Raw genomic sequence first — 20,276 nt, 5'->3', positions numbered from 1 at the left:
TCTCCAAGACTCTCAGCCGGCACGGGAAGGAGGGAGGGAGGAGCTCCGGCCGCCACAGCTGCTACTGTTCAGGACATCGCACGCCGCTCGGGGATCTCACCGCAGCCGAGTCTTGCAGTCAGACTAGCCAGTCCAGACTGGGGTACGCTGTGTGTCCATTCCCTGTCGTGGCCCCGGGAGCTGTTCTGCACTGTTTCAGTTCACCTAGTAGTTGCTTTGGAGGAGGAACTAAGACGCATGTACCTTACTAAGCCGCCATCTTGGCCCCCTTTATCACATTCTTAAGGTAGGCAATCAACAAAACAATAAATCAACCTCCAATTTGCCAAATTTATCAATTTCCATGCTATCTACAATCTTTAATTTCAAGCTTCTAGTGACACAATGAAATATGATATAGTATTTCCACCAAACAAAGGCAATAGATGCAAATAACCTTAAGAACACAGACAATAGTAAGATGTAATAAAAAAGGAAGTGAAGAGTTTTGAGTATTTATTATAGTTGGTTGTAATATAATTAACTATAAGTACATAATTTAATTTTAAATAATGGCTGTGTTTAGAGACCAGTTTGCCAAATTCCTGAATATTTGGCAAATATTGAATACTGAATAACTGTAGACTTTCATGAGCTGGCTCCAGAACACCACTGATTCTGCCCCAACCCTTGACCTTAGGCTTGGCCATCTGACTGGCTTTCGCCAATGGGTTGTTAATAAACATTATACAAACAGAGGTTTGAAAAAGTAGTTGTACATTACTCTTGTTCTTTTCTCCTTTCTTAAATATAGGAACATTTCCAGGCTGGCCTACTTGAGGACGAGACAGTGGAGGAGAGCTGACTAGTACACTTGTCTCAGCCAAGGTCATTCAACAGTAGCTCAGAGCCAACTGACTCCCAGACAGGTGAGAAAACCCAGCCATGATCAGCAGAGCAGCCCAGACCCTACAGCTGATTGGCCTAACCAAGACCAAAAGAAACCTGACCCACAGATTCATGAGTTAAATAAATGCTTATTGTTTCAGGCCACTGAGCTGTAGTGTGTATGTAAATATAAATATAAATCCAAATATAAATATAAATAAAATCAACATTATTTTGGCAACAGTTAACTGATACAAGTCCACTGTTTCATTTCCTGATAAAACTACCTTCCTGCCACTGCTGATGACTGTTTCAGTTTGGAGTACAGGAGCACATGTATTATTCACTCTTTCAAAGCTCCAAACACAAGACTTTTAATCAAATTAGACTGCATGCCACAAGCAGAGAGTGCTTCCATAGCAAAACCATGTTTCCTTCCAACTCTACCTACAGCCTTGCTTACTCTAGCCTCACTTTGTCTCTTTCTTTTTCTGACTGGCAAGAAGGAGGCAGAAAACAAGAATACTCTGGATTTTTCTCACCATTTTCCCTAAACCTCCATTCTCATAATTTGCCTTCTAAGATATAGCACAGGAAAATGTGATTCATTGCTAAAGACCACAAACTTTCAAGCCCCAAATATAAAAGTGTGCACAACACCTACTGCTTGACTGTCTTCATAAGTCAAAGCCACATTTTCAGATTCTTTTCACCGTTAGCTTCCTAGTCCCAGGTATCATATTCTGTTAGTTGGATTAGGATTTCTCTCACATTCATTCATTCATTCATTCTCTCTCTCTCTCTCACACACACTTACACACAACCCCACTTGTCATCTAGGGATGATATGGTTGTTCATCAGAATTCAACTGTAGGTTTCATCACCTCTAGGGAGTAGCTCTCATTTCCATGATACAAAAAGGCTGCTAGGACTCTTGCCATCACATTTGCATTCCAAACAGAAGGATGAAGGAAGAGGGAGGAAAAGAGACAAGAGCATGTCTCTGCTGTCTTTAACAGAAATGTTTTCCTGACACTGCCACAGAAGACTTCTGCTTTTATCTCATTGTCTAGAGTTTAATCATATGGCCATACTCAGTTGCAAGGAAGTTGGAAAATTTAATCTTCATTAAGGGTAGTCATGTGCCTAGCTAAAAATCAGGGCTCTATTAAAGGCAGAGAAGAGAATGCAGACTGGGGGTAGGGAACTAGTTGTCTCCCCAGTCTCCATTCTGGTCATCTCTTTAACTCTCAAATTCCAGAGCAGGGACCATGCTTTGCTTTGTCAGTCTCCCTTCTAGGGACAGGGATTTCATCACTGTGGTGTTTGATGTCTACTATTCATGGACATGCCCCACAGCTGTGACTTTCTAGGTACCTAGAAAGGGGTCCAAAAGACCTTCTTTCCTCCCCTTACCATTGTTGGCTTGGATTGCATTTTACATGAACTAGAGATTTCAGGGAATTTCTAAGGATGTCATTAGGTGAGAAAAGGTGTTCTAGTTTGCAAGCTGCCAGAATACAACATACTAGAAATGGAACGGCTTTTATAAAGGGGAATTAGTTCTAAAGCCATGAAAATGTCCAAATTAAAGCAAAATGTCCAATCTACGGCATCCAGAGAAAGATATCTTGGCTCAAGAAGGCTAATGAAGTTCAGGGTTTCTCTCTCAACCGGAAAGGACATGGTGGACATGGCAACATCTGCTAGCTTTCTCTTCAGGCTTCTTGTTTCATGAAGCTCCCGAGGGGGCATTTTCCTTCTTCATCTACAAAGGTCTCTGACTGTGTGAGCTCTGTAGCTTTTCCCACAATGGTTCCCTCTTAAAGGTAAGCAACCCCATCTTGAATGGGTGGAGACACATCTCCACGGAAACCATCTAATCAAAAGTTACACCCACAATTGGGTGGGTCACATCTTCATGGATACAATAAAAAAGTTCCACCCAGCAATACTGAATGGGGATTAAAGAACTTGGCTTTTCTGGGATACACAGCAGATTTTAACTGGCACAAAATGATAGGTCCAACGTATGATTTTAATGTGCTTATTTTTTTTGTTAAGATTTTTTTTCTTTGCTACTGCTTTTCCATCACTGAGAACATGTTGCAAGATGGAAAACAGAGGTAAAACATCTTATGGAAGGGCTATCAGTTCAATTTTAGCAAAGAGGGAAAACACTTGTTACTGGAAATAGTGAATTTCTATAGCTCAGGAGTTCATTTCAAGGCACTGATAGAAACTGTTAATAGAGTAACAGAAATTACAAACGAGACAGCAAAAACAAAGCAGAAAACTCACAAAAGTGTGCCAGATGGTCAAAAGGAAATTTCTTAAACTTGTAAGCCAGTGTGCATGATAAAAATGTATTTTTTAGAATGGATTATTAGGTAGATGATTTGTGAGCATTTGACAAGAAAGTGGTGATTATCATGAGACAGCATAAACTTAATTATGAGCATGCCTTATCAAGCTAACCTCATTTGTTTCTGTAGAATTACTGGCATTTGATAAATTGTTGGGGACCAGAGGCTAACCTAAGATGGCGATTAAGCCAACATGGCCACCCCGGCTGATGCAATAGCATCTACATATTACAACAAGGTTCTTCACGGAAATAGGTTCCCGCCAAGAGTCTGTTCTGCCCATTTTTCCCCTGACAATAAGCGCCACCAATCATCTAACCAACCCTTCCCACCGGCGCGAACTCCCTCCTATCATAATGCTCCACATACCCTACTTCCCTCCCCAAGTCGGTATATATACACCCGGCTTGCTTAATAAAATTTGCAGCTTGATCAGAATCCTGTCTTGCTGTCCTTCTTGCGTCTCTCTGTCCCATAGCCATTCTTCCCTCAGCAGGTGGCGGACCCCGTTGACTGTCCTGCGGGTCGGGACAATAAATGCCTAGTATATTTCAATTTTAAAGACTATAACCAAGTCCTAAAGTATACACATAGAAAAAAATGGAGCAACATGACCAAGATAATGGAATTAGATGCATCTGTAGATGGTTGACATCATATCTTAGCAGAGCAAATACAGTCTGACCATTGCCTATCTCTCCCACAGCATCTTGAATCACTCCCTGTCCCTCCAGGACTGCTCCAACTTATGCTGAACAGCTGGCAGTTTCCTAAATGCATCCTATTTTCATACTTCTAGGCTTTTTCCTGGACCAATGTTATACTTCTGTTCCCCTCATTCCTACTCATCATTCGGATTTCAGCTTTGTAGTTCTCCAGGAAGCCATGACTGACCCTCCAGGATTTTGGCCAGGTATGCTCCCGTGTGCTACTAAAGCACATTCTTCCCTCCTTTCTACTGCTTCCTGCATTATATGGCCTGCTCATTTCTTTGTCTTCCAGTTGTAGACCACTTGAGAGTTAGTACTGTCTTGTGCCTTTAGTATCTAGCGCAGTACGTGATAAGTAACTGTCTGATGACTAATAGTGTATGCATTGCATGTTACAGGGAGTTTCACTGGCTCTTTTCTGAATTTACTAATGATTTTGAAAATGCCACAGTAGACAAATTCATCATTTTTGTAGATGATCTAAAGTGGGTAGGATGATAGAATCACAATTCAAAGATTCAAAAAGACTTTCACCAGTTATAAGGTTAGGCTGAAGTCAACAAGATAAAATTCTAGAGAGAAATACATAGTTCTCCATTGAGAAACCCTGCTCATGTTTGGCAGGATTTCTAAAAATGTGGTCCTGATTAATACTGGGAAATATAATTTAAAACAAAGAAAATATCCTTCAAACCAGAAAACTTGTTCACAAAGGTAGAAGAGAAAGATTATTGGATTAATTACTGAATAAGCATTAAACCAGAATGTGATGTGCAGCACAGGCAATCTGCTAAAGAGGTTGCAAAGACAGAAAGAAATCTTACCCTTTTAATATAACCATGCAAAAGCAACCCATCACATACACATTCTCAAGATAAACAATAACCAGTCCTCAAGTTTAAGGGAACTTGACAACACCATTTGTCATACATAGTTCATCCTAAATTCACTTGGTAACTGGGTTACCATTTATATTTCCTAATTCCTTTATCCAAAGGAAACATCCATTTCTCATCTTTATGATAAGAGTACTTTGGAGCCAAGCACCAGCTAAAGTTAGGCACCTTATCCTCCAAGGAAGTGGGAGAAAGGGATGCTATCCATCTCGAAGAGATGGCTCCCAGGTTCTTGAAGAGACATTCCTGGGTTATAAACTTAGGAAGAAAATTATTTCTCTCTCAAGATTTATATTCATGTCAAAGAGGCAGAGTAAGAACTTAAAATGAAAAATTTTCTAAAGTAAATACTCAAATTCAAGGGAGTGGGGGTGGGGATGGGATCTTTTTTTCTTTTCTTTGCACCATGGAGAATTTCCTTTTTATTCTGGTTTCTTATATTTTCCCTTACATCAACAGTATCAGCATGGCCTAGGAACTTTAGTTAGTCGTGCAAATTTTCAGACCCTGTTCTAGTTTTCTAGCTGCCAGAGTGCAATATACCAGAAACAGAATGGCTTTTAAAAATGGGAATTTAATAAGTTGCTAGTTTACAGTTCTAAGGCCAAGAAAATGTTCCAATCAAAACAATTCTATAGAAATGTCCAATTTAAGGCATCAGGGAAAGATACTTAGGTTCCAGAAGGCTGATGACGTTCAACGTTTCTCCCTCAGCTGGAAGGGCACATGGCGAACATAGCAGCATCTGCTGGCTTTCACGTGGCTCTAACAAAAAACGGACTTTCTCCAAAATGTTTCCTCTTTTAAAGGATTCCAGCAAGCAACTCCACCTCCAGTGGGTGGAGACGCACCTCCATGGGAATCATCTAATCAAAAGTTACCACCCACAATTGGGGGGGTCACATCTTCAGGAAACAGTCAAAATGCTCCCACCCAGCAATACTGAATGAGGATCAAAGGGCATGGCTTTTCTGGGGTCCACCACAGATTCAGACCGGCACAGACCCCAACTCAGACCTATGAAATCAGAGGATTCTGGGACCCAGTCAGCTGCTGTAATGAGCTACCCAGGTGATGCTGATGTTTAAGAATCATTGTGGAGACAGCAGGCCATGTGAAAAGGATTTGGGGAAGAGGAAAGATTTTATTGTACTTAAATTTATAGTTATCTGCAGTTTTTCACATTACCTTCAATTAATTGGCAAGAAATGAACATATCTGATATAAAGATGTTAGATGGACATTTCTTTAGCCAAGATAGTCCAATGGTAATGACTTGCATAACAGAGAACAGAAGCAAAAGTATTATTTTAAAAAACTGAATTTATTTGGCTCCAGAGGGTATACTCTAATATATGAAGAGTTGCCTGATTATCTGGCAAATCACAAGACATCCAAATTAAATAAAGCCATAAAAGCCAAACACAGGAGAAATTAGATGTGCAGGTCTGAAAGGATGTATGTCCCCTAAAATAGCCATGTTTTAATCAAAATCCCTTTCATAAAGGCAGAATAATCCCTATTCAATACTGTATGTTTGAAACTGTAATCAGATCATCTGCCTGGATGGTGTGATTCAACCAAGAGTGGTTGTTAAACTGGATTATGTGGTGACATGTCTTCACCCATTTGGGTGGGTCTTGATTGGTTTACTGGAGTCCTATAAAAGAGGAAACATTTTGGAGAATAAGAGATTCGGAGAGAGCAGAGCAGAACGGCATAGCCACGAGAAGCAGAGTCCACCAGCCAGCGATCTTTGTTGATGAAGAAGGAAAATGCCTCCTGGGGAGCTTCATGAAACAGGAAGCCAGGAGAAGAAGCTGGCGGATGATGTTGTGTTCACCACGTGCCCTTCCAGATGAGAGAGGAACCCTGACCGTGTTCATAATGCGCCTTTCCAGATGAGAGAGAAACTCTGTGTTTGTCATGTGTTCTTCCACTTTAGAGAGAAATCCTGAACTTCATTGGCCTTCTTGAACCAAGATATCTTTCCCTGGATGCCTTAGATTGGATACTTCTATAGACTTGTTTTAATTGGGACATTTCCTAGGCCTTAAAACTGTAAACTGGCAACTTATTAAATTCCTCTTTTTAAAAGCCATTCTGTTTCTGGTATATTGCATTCCGGCAGCTAGCAAACTAGAACACTAGACAACTGTGGAATTTCCTTACATGAACCCCTCCTTAAGTTTATCTGACTTTCTACTGGGGACCAAATCTATCCTGTATCAGTGCTCCTCAACTTTGGATGCAAATTACAATCACCTGACGACATATTAAAAGAACATGCAGAAGAGACTGAAGGCAGAAGGTGAGACAGGAACAGTGAATTCTAAGGCACATGAGTTTATGTGAGCAGTATGGACAGTAAGCCCACTGCCTGGCCCAGTGAACTGATGCTCCCCACTTCTCAGCAGGGGTCAGAGCCAGCCATGAAGCTGAAAAAGGAGAGTTTCAGAGAGCCAGCTGAAATTCTAACACTCTGGCCAAGGCTGATTAGAGAAGTTTAGAACTTCGTTGTTAAAGGAGTCAGCTTTGAGAAGAGACTTCTTATACCTCAAATTTGACTCAATCCTGAAAGACAGTCCTAATAAACTGGCTCCCATGGTCACTGAGACAAACAGCATTCTTTTTTTTTTTTTTAATTTTTTTTTAATTACTTAAAAAAAATTAACAAAACATTTAGAAATCATTCCATTCTACATGTACAATCAGTAATTCTTAATATCATCACATAGTTGCATATTCGTTTCTTAGTACATTTGCATCATTTAGAAAAAGAAATAAAAAGACAACAGAATAAGAATTAAAACGATAATAGAGAGAAAAAAAAACCTATACCTCACATGCAGCTTCATTCAATGTTTTAACATAATTGCATTACAATTAGGTAGTATTGTGCTGTCCATTTCTGAGTTTTTATATCCAGTCCTGTTGCACAGTTTGTATCCCTTCAGCTCCAATTACCCCTTCTCTCTTTTTTTTTTTTAATTAACGGAAAAAAAAGAAATTAACCCAACATTTAGAAATCGTACCATTCTACATATGCAATCAGTAATTCTTAACATCATCACATAGATGCATGATCATCGTTTCTTAATACATTTGCATCGGTTTAGAAGAACTAGCAACACAACCGAAAAAGATATAGAATGTTAATATAGAGAAAAAAATAAAAGTAATAATAGTAAAATCAAAACAAAACAAAACAAAAACCTATAGCTCAGATGCAGCTTCATTCAGTGTTTTAACATGATTACTTTACAATTCGGTATTATTGTGCTGTCTATTTTTGAGTTTTTGTATCTAGTCCTGTTGCACAGTCTGTATCCCTTCAGCTCCAATTGCCCATTATCTTACCCTGTTTCTACCTCCTGCTGGACTCTGTTACCAATGACATATTCCACATTTATTCTCGAATGTCCCAAACAGCATTCTTGATGCAAACCTTCCTCAGGAAGTCTGCCTGAGCAGAAGTGGTGGAATTTTTTTTCTTAAGGGCTTCAGATACAGACCCTCCCCTATGTATTCTGAGACATTTGGGCCGAGCTGTGCCCACTGGCCCCAAGGTGGATGTGCTGCAGTACAGCCAGGAGGACCTAGACACTGCAGTAAAAACAATCCAAGTGGAGAACCTGGAATTGAAGAGCAAGAACGAGGAGTTCTGTGAGAAATGCCTGGAGATGGCAAAAATCATGGATGTTTTAAGAAGCATACCAGACGCGATGGAGGAGGCACAGAAATAGGAGTTTGCTGAAGCCAAAATCCAGGTTAAGACAGAAAAAAGATCAACTTACCATAGCCCTGAAGTCCTTGGACAGATCTTTCTGACCTTCTCAAGAGATCTGAGAAACAGAAGGAGGTAACTGAAGGTTATCACAAGTATGATGAATCACTGAAGAAGTGTGTTGAGTATTACACATTAAGAATTGAAAATGAAGGCCAGAGATAACAAGCACTGAAGGCCATTACAGAAGAGAAACTCTATTTGGCCAACGAGAATATTGCCCAGGTCTGCAGGAAGGCGCGAGTGGAAGCACTAGTCTTCCAGACCTGAGGAAGGAGGAGGTACAGATCCACTTGCTGGAGAAGACCATTAAGAAAAATACTAAAGGAAATGAACAGAATCTGTGATAGCCTGATGTTGGAGGTTAGAGGTGGAAAATCTGACAATGAAGTCAACAACCAATGACCTTTTCCCTCTCCTCAAGCAGTCTCATGCACTTTCTTCCCTCTTATTTTTTTCTTTTGGGAGAGAACTAAGTAAGCCTCAAAAAAATGAGATCACTATAGAAAATTGAGTATGAGATATTTCAACTTTTGAGTGTTACAAGTTATCAAGCTCAAATTTGCCTTATTAAATGTCAACGCTAATCTGTCATTAGTTTTTGTATTCTGTCAAATGTAAACTCTTGTGAGGTTTATTGAAACACTTTTTTTATGGGGAGGTGCTGATATTCTATAGACTTTTTTACTGTAAGAAAAATCTTGCCTTGAAATAATCAGCTAATAGGACCATGAGTCAACTTATTTCGTTAGAATATGCACTACAAAAGTGTGATACATAAGATGACATGATACAGGACCCAGTGTCCTTAGGTACCTTTGTAATACTAACTGGCAGTGATAATTGCTATAACTTGTCTTTAATCACATCCTGAAGAAAAGTGTTTTTTACAATGTCTTCAGGTACATACTGCCCATGAAAGAGACACTGGTGAGTTTTTCTTGGTGGAAGATGTCTAAATAGAAATTCAAGATGATATTTCATTATGTGGATGAAAGCAGCTGGTGGTATATCAAATGTACAGGTGAGAGGGTTAAAATATTCACTGGATTTACAATATACAAAGACTATCTATGGGCTGGAACAATAGGTAAATACGAGGAAGCAAAATTTATTACAGATAAATGTAAATCTTACACTTCGGTCTAAAAAAAGTATAGGTGTGGAATATGGAAGATTTAACTAAACAGCAGTCAATTTTGAAAAAAAGTAGATTTTAGTGGATTATAAGCTTAAAATAAAAGTCAGTTGGATGTGGCAGATAGAGGGAGCCTGATAACAGGGTTATCGGTTGATCCTTTGATGTGGATGCAAAAAAAAAAATACAACATAACTTTAGACTGTGTATATAAATATGCTGTCCTGAATAAACTGAGTGATCATCGTGCTTAAAAAAAAAAAAAAAAAAGATATTTCAGTTAGACTTCCAGAATGACCATCAGAATGACAAAGACCATGGAACATTTTGGGACAAGCAGTTGTGTATTTTCCTTCTCAGGGTTTCAAGAAACTACATGCTTAAAGAAGGCCCAGATACTCCTTTAACCATCCCAGCTTTGATCCATAAGTCAGAATCACAGAATTTTGAACTAAACTTTAGTGATCTAGTAACGTCTTCAACAACAGAAAAGAAAACAGAGGTCCAAAAACGTAGTGATATTCCTGAAGTGAAGGAGCTAAGCCATTAAGCACAAAGGAATCACGTGGCTGTAGCTCAAAGACTACATAGACTATGGTCATTATTGATTCATTTCTTTTTTCCTGCCATGAGTTACACGCAACGTTAAACACACCATCTTCGTTAAATTCAGCACCAAACATCAAAACTGCTTAAATTTGGCTTTCGGTCTTCTCACCTGCATATCTTTTTCAACACAATTAAAAAAAAATTAAAACTGTGGGGTGAAAAGTAAAAAAGGCCATAAAACAAGAACCAAAATCACCATTCTTTACACAAAAAAAGCACTCTACTAGACATCAGAATATGCACTTAGGTTTTTTTTCTCATAATATAATTTTGTTCTCAAGAACATACATTTTGCCTTATTTATGTACACAAAGTACAGTACTAGGCATATAGTAGTGTATAATATATAATGCTATTTCAAAAGGAAATACTTTATCCAGGTAGTGTCCAGTGCCTGGATTTCTCTGGTCAAAAGGTATAATCTGTGAAACTGCTATGGCTTCAGAACAGAAACGATAATATGTGTAAAACAGCTGGTGGGGGTGGTGGAAACTTGGCTGTCAGGCACACTAACCCTGGAAGTCGTCTCAGGGCGTGAGCTGTACCAATCAGTGTCCAAGGTGCTCCTGATTTTCAAAGACAGGCGCGGTGGAGGGGAGGACGTGATTACAGGTGGTCTATGCGATCTCTAAGTTCTCCCGCTAGTCGTTGGGTTATGGGGCAGAATGCAAAGGCGCCTGGGGTTGGCAAAAACAGGATGAAGCCAACTTCCAAGCAAGGGTCGGGGCCCGAAGCTGGGAAATGGAAAGCTGTTTGTGAAACAAAGGCAAGTAGGACCTAGAGAGTGGAGAGTGCACCCGGCTGCAGGGGTCTGCAAAGCAGGCGGGGCCTGGCCCGGCTGTTCTCTACCCAGTTCCTGTCAGACGCCCGCTTCAACGCATCCACGAAACCTCATAATGACCCAGGATGGGGCAGTTACTTCTCTCGAAGAAGGAAACGATCCACTCCTCTGCCGCCCCAGTGAGGCAGCTGATTAAAAAAAAAAAAAAGCCACCTTTAGGGTATCGTCGAGAATGCAGCCTCGAAGAACTTCGCGTAAGACGCCGCTTGAATCAAAAACTCGGGAAACCGGGAGGACTCGCCGTTTATCGTCCCAGGAAAAGCCCCGGGACAGGTGGGCGGTCGCACCTGGGCCAACAGGTTGGTTTTCTCGCACAGCAGACGCCGGGTCTCTCCGCGAGCTCGTGGCTCTCCCTGCGCAGGACTTGGTTCTGGTTCGAAAGGTCCCGCCTGAAGACGCCAGCGCGTCCAGGCCACAGACGCCCAGCGCTGCGCTCGACCACCGGGCCCGTCCCAGCCGAAACGTCGCCGGAAGTGCGTGTCGGCTCAGGAGCGACTCCGCGGCCCAAGCGCCGGCGGATAGGTGGTCGGAGGAGTGGGTGCTAAAGGGCCGGAGGCCGGCGGTGGCAATGGCAAGCGGAAAGCAGAGCGAGGACGTCTCTGAACCGGCCCCCGCGTCCGCGGAAGGATCTGGCTTCGCGGGTGTATGAATGACTTCCGGTAGCCCCCTCCGCGGGGCTTAAAGGAGAAGTCAACTTTATAGCCTCGCGTGAGGTCAGGCCGTGGACCTCGGATGCCGTTTAACCGGCTTGCACTTTGCGCGGGTTCCATATTCCCGGTCCTTCCCTCATACTTCCCAAGGCCTAACAGCTAGGAAGAGACAATTCCAGCGTAGCCCTCCACGCCTCCAGCTAAGGACTCCGCTATAAACCCAGGGCGGACGGCTACCGTCCACGACCTGCCTCGGAGGTGCTGGGCGCCGTGTATCCTCTCAGCGGCCCGACCGACTCCGTGAAGTCGACGCTACTCTTTTTCTGAGGAAAAAGACTATCACTTAGAGGATGTAAAACTTCGTCAGGCCCCTAAGCCAGTGGAGCAGTGGGAGCAGGCTTCCCGAGCGCCCGGCCTTGGAAGGGGTGGTTGGCAGGGCCCAGAGACGTGAAGGGAGCATGCTCGTCTTCAGGCCCAGTTGGGGCCCCGCGTCCAGGTCCCGGTGAGAGCGGGACCCCTCTCCTGTGATGGGGCTGACCGCCTCCTTGCTCCGCCACGCTCGGTGTGATGGAAAAGAAGTGTTCGACTTTGTGCGCAACCGCGACCAGCAATCCTTAACTGTTCGCAGAGTGGACAGGCTCTTCCAAGGACCACTGTCAGGCCCATGGGCCTCCAGGCCTTCGTCCCCGCGTTCCACGCTTGAGGCGCACTCAGGGGAACCCTTGCGTGCCCGAACCAGCCCAGGTGGAACGGTCGGTGCAGAATTTCCAGCGGGCGTATTGATTTGTGTAACTCAGGGTCCAAGAGATTCGAAGAACATTTTTTGACTGGTAATAACATTTGCTTTAAAGAGCATACTTTTTTGACTTTTTCATGATAAGACCCAATGCTCTCAGCCAGAAGTTTTCTTTCTTCATTTACGTGGATGTGGTAGGTTTTGATTCTGGCTTTTAATTGTTTTTATTTTGCTACGGTGTGCAAAGTTTTTTTTTTTATGGTGATGCTGCAGGCCATAAATTGTGTTAGAACACTTCCAAAGCAAAATACAAAACGACATGCATTTCAGTATCAAATTATTTGAACAGATATGTGCCATGGAAAAGAAAAAAAAAGCATACACCAAAAGGTATTTGGAGGTGGTGGATTATGGGAACAAATTTGCTGTATAGTTTCTGGATTTTCGAAATGACTAAATTTTATAATTCAGGAGAACAATTTATTAAAACGAAAGAAATTCTTAAAGGAAATGCTTTAAATTTTTGACGTTAGTTGCCAGAAAGGAATCTTGGCAACCAGGAAACATACAAGCAGCACTTAACCGGACTACGTTTCAGATCTCAGGCTTAATCTGAAAAAAACATGTAATGTTTTAACATCCCTGTATAATTTGAAATTATTTTCCTTGCTGAGGAAAAGGATAACATGTCATTATATTCAGTTGTCTAAAAATGGAAAGCTATTCACTGAGACCATATAGTTCAGGGAATTTATCTGGAGCTACAGATAGTATCAAAATGTCACTTATAGTTTTAAAGCCAAAATGAATTCTTTGTCCTCGATGTGAAATATAAAATTTGTGAACCGAAATATGAGACAGGGCCAGTACACAAAAATGCTCAGAATGTGTCCGTTAATAATAGCCACATGTATTATTTTGTCAAATATGTAATAGGTACCATTAAGTAGGTAATGTATATATTTAATGATGCATCATAATAAAACAGTCCTGACCCAGATTTAAGACCTAGATTGTTGAATTTATTGTGTGCTCCCTTACCCATCTTTCCAGAGTTGTCCACTATGTTGAAATTTGTATTCATCATTCTCTGGCTTTAAAAAAGATACAGTTTAGATACACACACACACAAATGCGCATGTGCGCGCACACATACATGCATCTATGTGCTTAAAACGTACAGTTGTGTATATATGTTTAGTTTTGCTTATTTCTGAGGTTAAGAAAAGTATCAAACTATATTAGATTTCTGTGACGGCTTAGCTTCAAATTTGTTTCTGAGATTCCTCCAAGTTGTGTCATGTAGCATTAGTTCATTTCTTTTCATTGATGTGTAATACACCACTGTGAATGTATCATAATTTATATACCTATTTTCCTGGTAATGGCCATTTGGATTGTCTCCAGCTTTTTGATATCATAAACGATGATATTAATCTTGTGCTTATCTCCTGGTGCACCTGTTAAGAGCTTCTCTAGCACATGTATTTGGGAGTGGAATTGCTAGATTACAGAGCATGTGTCAAACTTTACCAATTTACATTTTCAGCAACACTTGGTATTTTCAACCTCTTAAATTAAAATAATCTTTAGTTGGTTTTGATTTTCATTTTTTTGATTATTAATGTCACTGAGCATCTTTTCGTATGTGTATTGTATGTGTTTCCTGTTCTGGTTCATGTATTTACCCACTTTGGGGGAATTGGTTTTTCTTATCAATTTTTAATAATTTTTTATATACCCTGGGAATGAAATTTTTGTCTGTTCTATGGGTTGGAAATATGTACTCCAAGGTTGTGGTTTGCCTTCTTTATTTTTGTGTCTTTTGTGAGTTTTTTTAATGAAATTTGTCTTGATGAAGTTATTCTTGTAATTTAGTGTCCTTTTTTTACGAGTAACTTTTTTTTTTTTTTTTTTTTAAAGAGATCATTTTATTAGTTTTTGTTTGTTTGTTTGTTTTTTACATGGGCTGGGGCCGGGAATCGAACCGGGGTCCTCCGGCATAGCAGGCAAGCACTCTTGCCCGCTGAGCCACCGCGGCCCGCCCGAGTAACTTTTTTTTAATGTCTTTTAAAAGTGGCTACTTCCAACCTCTAGGTTAGAAAAATATTCTCCTACATTTTTTTCTAAGTTTTAAAGTTTTGCCTTTCCAATTTTAGTCTTTACTCCATTTGGAATTGAATTTTGTAACATAGGGATCCAATTATTTTTTTCTTTATGACTGATCATTTGTTCCAAAATATTTATTAAATAATTTCTCCTTTCCTCACTGGTTTGCTATGCCATCTTTTCCATATATCAAGTTTCTATGTATGTGTGGATCCACTTCTGAGCTTTATGTTCTGTACCATTTATTTATTTGTATTTCTGCAAATACCAGGCTATCTTAATTTATAGAGCTCTGTAATAAATTTTTATATCTCGTAGGAGAGGTCCTCTTCTGTCTTATTTGTCTCCTTCAGGAGTGTCTTGGCTATTATCAGGTGTTTGCTCTTCTGTGTACATTTTAGAACCAACTTATTGAATTCCTGTTGGTCCAGTTGTCTTTCCCCTCTGGCTTCTTTTAAGATATTCTCTTTGACTTGGGGCTGAGGTTTCGCTTCAAGTTGTCTAGGAGAGGGTTTCTTTCTATTTAACTTGCTTAACATTTTGTTTTTCCTGTATCTGTGGATTCATGACTTTGGTTCTGAAAACTTCTCAGCCATCATACCTGCCTTCAAATATTGCTCCTCTTTCATTCTTTCTTTTTTTTCTGGTGGGACTCATAGTCACAGTATATTAGATCTTGTTCTACCTCTCTTCTTCTTAACCTGCCATAGTAGCTATATCCTTGTCTCTTTTTGCTGCTTATGGGTAAATTCTTTGATCTATCTTACATTTCACTTTCCAGTGACTTTAAATTTACTGTTTATCCATTGAGTTCTTAATTTCAGAAATTATATTTTTCATATCTATAAGTTTGGTTCTTTTTAAAAACGGTCTGGCTGTTTTGCTAACCCCATTTCTTGCCAATTTTTTATTACATCTTTGTATACTGTTAAACTTTTCGTTTATGGTCATTTATATTCTGTATCTGGTAATTCATACTGCTTGGAAGTCTGAATTTGTTTATTGTTTCTGATGGCCCTCACTCATAATGGCTTGCTTCTTTGTGTGTTTAGTAAATTTACTATCATGAGTTCATATGAGAACAAATTCTACTCTAAGCCTTTAGGATATACAAGTGATAACATTCAACAATCCCTAGTTTCCTGGCCCATGTCACAATTATATGGTAGAACCCAGAATTTAATTTGGGTATACCTGATTCCAAAAGCTATTTCTTTCTATTATCCCAGTGTTTTCCACACTTTACTGACTGAGATGAATAGCACCTTAATAATTTTTGACATGCAAGTACTGCTTATATTGTTATTTCTTAATTGATTAAATAAATGAATGTATGCAGTAATACCTTTAAAGCCCCTAGGACAGTGCCTAGCAAATAGTAAATGCTCAATAAATTTTATCCAATATTATTTTTTTTATTAATCAAAAAAAAGAAAAGAAATTAACACAACATTTAGAAATCATTCCATTCTACACATGCACTCAGTAATTCTTAGTATCATCACATAGATGTATGATCATCATTTCTTAGTACATTTGCATCGATTTAGGAAAAGAACTAGCAAAACAGCAGAAAAAGATATAGAATGTTAATATAGAGAAGAGAATTAAGATAATAATACTAATAAAAAAATATATATATATAAAAAGGAAAAAGAAAAAAACAAAAACAAAAGATACAAGCACACAAACAAACAAACAAAAAAACATATTTCAGGTGCAGCTTCATTCAGTGTTCCAACCTAGTTACATTACACTTAGGTATTATTGTGCTGTCCATTTTTGAGTTTTTGTATCTAGTCCTGTTGCACAGTCGGTATCCCTTCAGCTCCAATTACCCATTATCTTACCCTGTTTCTAACTCCTGCTGGTCTCTGTTACCAATGATATATTCCAAGCTGATTCTCGAATGTCGGTTCACATCAGTGGGACCATACAGTATTTGTCCTTTAGTTTTTGGCTAGACTCACTCAGCATAATGTTCTCTAGGTCCATCCATGTTATTACATGCTTCATAAGTTTAGTCTGTCTTAAAGCTGCATAATATTCCATCATAGGTATACGCCACAGTTTGTTTAGCCACTCGTCTGTTGATGGACATTTTGGCTCTTTCCATCTCTTTGCAATTGTAGATAATGCTGCTATAAACACTGGTGTGCAAATGTCCGTCTGTGTCTTTGCCCTTAAGTCCTTTGAGTAGATACCTAGCAGTGGTATTGCTGGGTCGTAATCCATTCTGCCATTCTATGTCTTTTGATTGGGAAATTCAGTCCATTAACTTTTAGTGTTATTACTGTTTGGATAATATTTTCCTCTACCATTTTGGCTTTTGTATTATATATATCATATCTGATTTTCCTTCTTTCTACACTTTACTCCATACCTCTCTCTTCTGTCTTTTCGTATCTGACTCTAGTGCTCCCTTTAGTATTTCTTGCAGAGCTGGTCTCTTGGTCACAAATTCTCTCAGTGACTTTTTGTCTATAAATGTTTTAATTTCTCCTTCATTTTTGAAGGACAATTTTGCTGGATATAGTAGTCTTGGTTGGCAGTTTTTCTCTTTTAGTAATTTAAATATATCATCCCACTGTCTTCTAGCTTCCATGGTTTCTGCTGAGAAATCTACACAGTCTTATTGGGTTTCCCTTGTATGTGATGGATTGTTTTTCTCTTGCTGCTTTCAAGATCCTCTCTTTCTCTTTGACCTCTGACATTCTAACTAGTAAGTGTCTTGGAGAACGCCTATTTGGGTCTATTCTCTTTGGGGTGCGCTGCACTTCTTGGATCTGTATATTTAGGTCTTTCATAAGAGTTGGGAAATTTTCAGTGATAATTTCTTCCATTAGTTTTTCTCCTCCTTTTCCTTTCTCTTCTCCTTCTGGGACACCCACAACACATATATTTGTGCGCTTCATATTGTCATTCAGTTCCCTGATCCCCTGCTCAAGTTTTTCCATTCTTTTCTCTATAGTTTCTGTTTCTTTTTGGAATTCAGATGTTCCATCCTCCAGTTCACTAATTGTAGCTTCTGTCTCTTTAGATCTACCATTGTAGGTATCCATTGTTTTTTCCATTTTTTCTTCTTTGTCCTTCACTCCCATAAGTTCTGTGATTTGTTTTTTCAGATTTTCTATTTCTTCTTTTTGTTCAGCCCATGTCTTCTTCATGTCCTCCCTCAATTTATTGATTTGGTTTTTGAAGAGTTTTTCCATTTCTGTTCGTATATTCAGCATTAGTTGTCTCAGCTCCTGTATCTCATTTGAACTATTGGTTTGTTCCTTTGACTGGGCCATATCTTCAGTTTTCCGAGCGTCATCCATTATTTTCTGCTGGTGTCTGGGCATTTGATCAGATTTCCCTGGGTGTGGGGCCCGGCTGGTTGAAAGGTTTTTCTGTGAAATCTCTGGGCTCTGTTTTTCTTTTCCTGCCCAGTAGGTGGCGCTCGTGGTGCTCGTCTGTCTGCTGGGCCCACCAGTAAAAGATGCTGTGGCTCCTTTAACTTGCCAATCCGAATCTCGCAGTCGGCCCGGGAACCCGTGCGTGGAGGGTGTTCGCCGGCCGCCGCGGCTTGGGGGAGTGCCGGTCCAAATTGCCCAGCTGGCCCGAGACGCCAAGCGTGGCGGGAGGGCCCCGCTATCCAACATTCCCAGTCAGACCGGGGAGCCACGTGTGTGGAGGGGACCCCAGTCGCCAGCTGCCCCGGCCGGGAAAACACACGCCCCTCGGGTATCTCACCGCAGCGGATTCTCCCTGCCCGTTTAGCCGTTCCAGAATGGGTACGCTGTCTTTTTGGTCTCTGTCGTGGCTCCGGGAGCTGTTTCGTATTGTTTCTGTTTCTTTAGTTGCTTTTCTGGAGGAGGAACTAAGACCCGCGTGTCTTACTAAGCCGCCATCTTCTCCGGAAGTCTAAATTCCCCTTTTTAAAAGCCATTCCATTTCTGGTATATTGCATTCCAGCAGCTAGCAAACTAGAACAGACCTGTCCGCCTCAGCCGCCCGCCGGAAGCCCAATATTATTTTTAATATTTTACTTAACTCAATTTCCTTTTTAGCTTATTTACTTACTTTATTGCTTTGTTCCAAATAGCTTTTTTATTTTTTATTTTTTTTTATTTTTAATACATGGGCAGGCACCAGAAAGCGAACCCGGGTCCTCTGGCACAACAGGCAAGCGTTCTTGCGTGCTGAGCCACCATGGCCCCCCCTGTTCCAAATAGTTTTATGTGGCATTATGTTTTCGATATCTAACATACTTAGTTAATACAATTTAAGGTAGCTACCTAACTATTAAAATGTTTATCCATATATGTTTAAAAATATTTTGTATCATCAAATACAAAATCTATCCACTGAGTTCTTAATCTGTACCACACTTTGATAAACACAAAATTTAACCAGCACTTACTTAATTTTTGAATTAATGTTTCTTTAACTTTTTCACTAAACTAAAACATAGTTAATGTTAAATGCTCATCTGAAGTCAATTCACATCTTGCTTGTGTGGCTTTGAGCAGTTTAACTTCTCCATAATTAAGAATCTCAATTAAATTGAGATTAACCATAATAAAGGAGATAATGTATACAAAACTTTTAACATGGTACTTGATAGATAAGAAAGGCTAAAAAATGTTAACCTTATTACCTTATTTTAAAGTCTCCCTGAGGAGATATTCTAAAATGTCAGGAATTTAGCATTTGAATAATCCTTCTGGGAACTAATAATGTACATAAGGGATTTTATTTCAAGACTATATCTTTTGTGTCGTGTGTGCGCATTTTTTTCATTGAGGTGTGTAGTATTTAGATTCAGTTGTCAACTTGGCCAGGTGAAGGCACCTAGTTCTGTTGCTGTGGACATGAGCCAATGGTAGGTGAACCTCATCTGTTGCTGATTTACATCTGCATTCGGTTAGGAGGTGTGCCTGCTGCTATGAATGATGTTTGACTTAATTGGCTGGTGCTTAAATGAGAAAGCACAACATAGCACAGCCAAACAGCTCAGCATTCCTCATCTCAGCACTCGCAGCTCAGCCCAGGTCTTTGGAGGTGCAGAAAGAAATCACCCTGGGGAAAGTTGTCAGAACCCAGAGGCCTGGAGAGAAGGCCAGCAGAGACCATCCTGTGCCTTCCCACGTAAGAAAGAACCTCCGTGGAAAGTTAGCTGCCTTTCCTCTGAAGAACTAACAAAATAAACCCCCTTTTATTAAAAGCCAATCCATTTCTGGTGTGTTGCATTCTGGCAGCTAGAAAACTAGAACAAGGTGAAATTCTTATAACAAAACCATTTTAAAGTGAGTAAATCAAAGTCATTTAGTACGTTCACAATATTCAACCACTACCTATAGCTAGTTCCAAAACATTTTTGTTACTCCAGAAGAAAACGCTATACACTGTTAAGCATTTGCTCCCCATTTTCCCTTCTTTACTGCCCATATTAATCATCAATCTGTGTTGTCTCAATGGATTTACTTACTTTGTGCATATTATATAAATGAAATCATACTATAAGTGACCTGTTGTGTCTGGCTTCTTTCACTTAGCATAATGGTTTTAAGGTTCATCCGTG

General features: G+C 40.0%; 1 protein-coding gene and 1 pseudogene across 6 annotated transcripts in view; both read left to right on the top strand.

Moving 5' to 3' along the window:
• Positions 1–795: 795 nt before the first annotated feature.
• Positions 796–20,276, top strand: part of AKAIN1 (A-kinase anchor inhibitor 1) — a 97,049-nt gene continuing 77,568 nt past the window's right edge. For 2 of the 6 annotated variants that reach the window (XR_013165272.1, XR_013165270.1), the window contains exon 1: positions 11,229–12,795. Coding sequence is in view for 2 of the 6 variants with exons in the window: in XM_077135904.1 (XP_076992019.1) it covers positions 9,600–9,651 (52 nt within the window). In the remaining 4 variants the exon portion in view is untranslated. Of the gene's footprint in view, positions 909–9,514; positions 9,652–11,228; positions 12,796–20,276 lie in introns of those variants that run through there. The other 4 variants (XM_077135904.1, XM_077135905.1, XR_013165271.1 and 1 more) reach the window with 4 other exon arrangements.
• Positions 7,127–8,974, top strand: LOC143662445 (transforming acidic coiled-coil-containing protein 3 pseudogene; annotated as a pseudogene).

The sequence above is a fragment of the Tamandua tetradactyla genome, chromosome 18 (genome assembly GCF_023851605.1).
Source record: "Tamandua tetradactyla isolate mTamTet1 chromosome 18, mTamTet1.pri, whole genome shotgun sequence".
NCBI lineage: Eukaryota > Metazoa > Chordata > Mammalia > Pilosa > Myrmecophagidae > Tamandua > Tamandua tetradactyla.
This window is presented reverse-complemented; position numbering and strand designations above follow the sequence as displayed.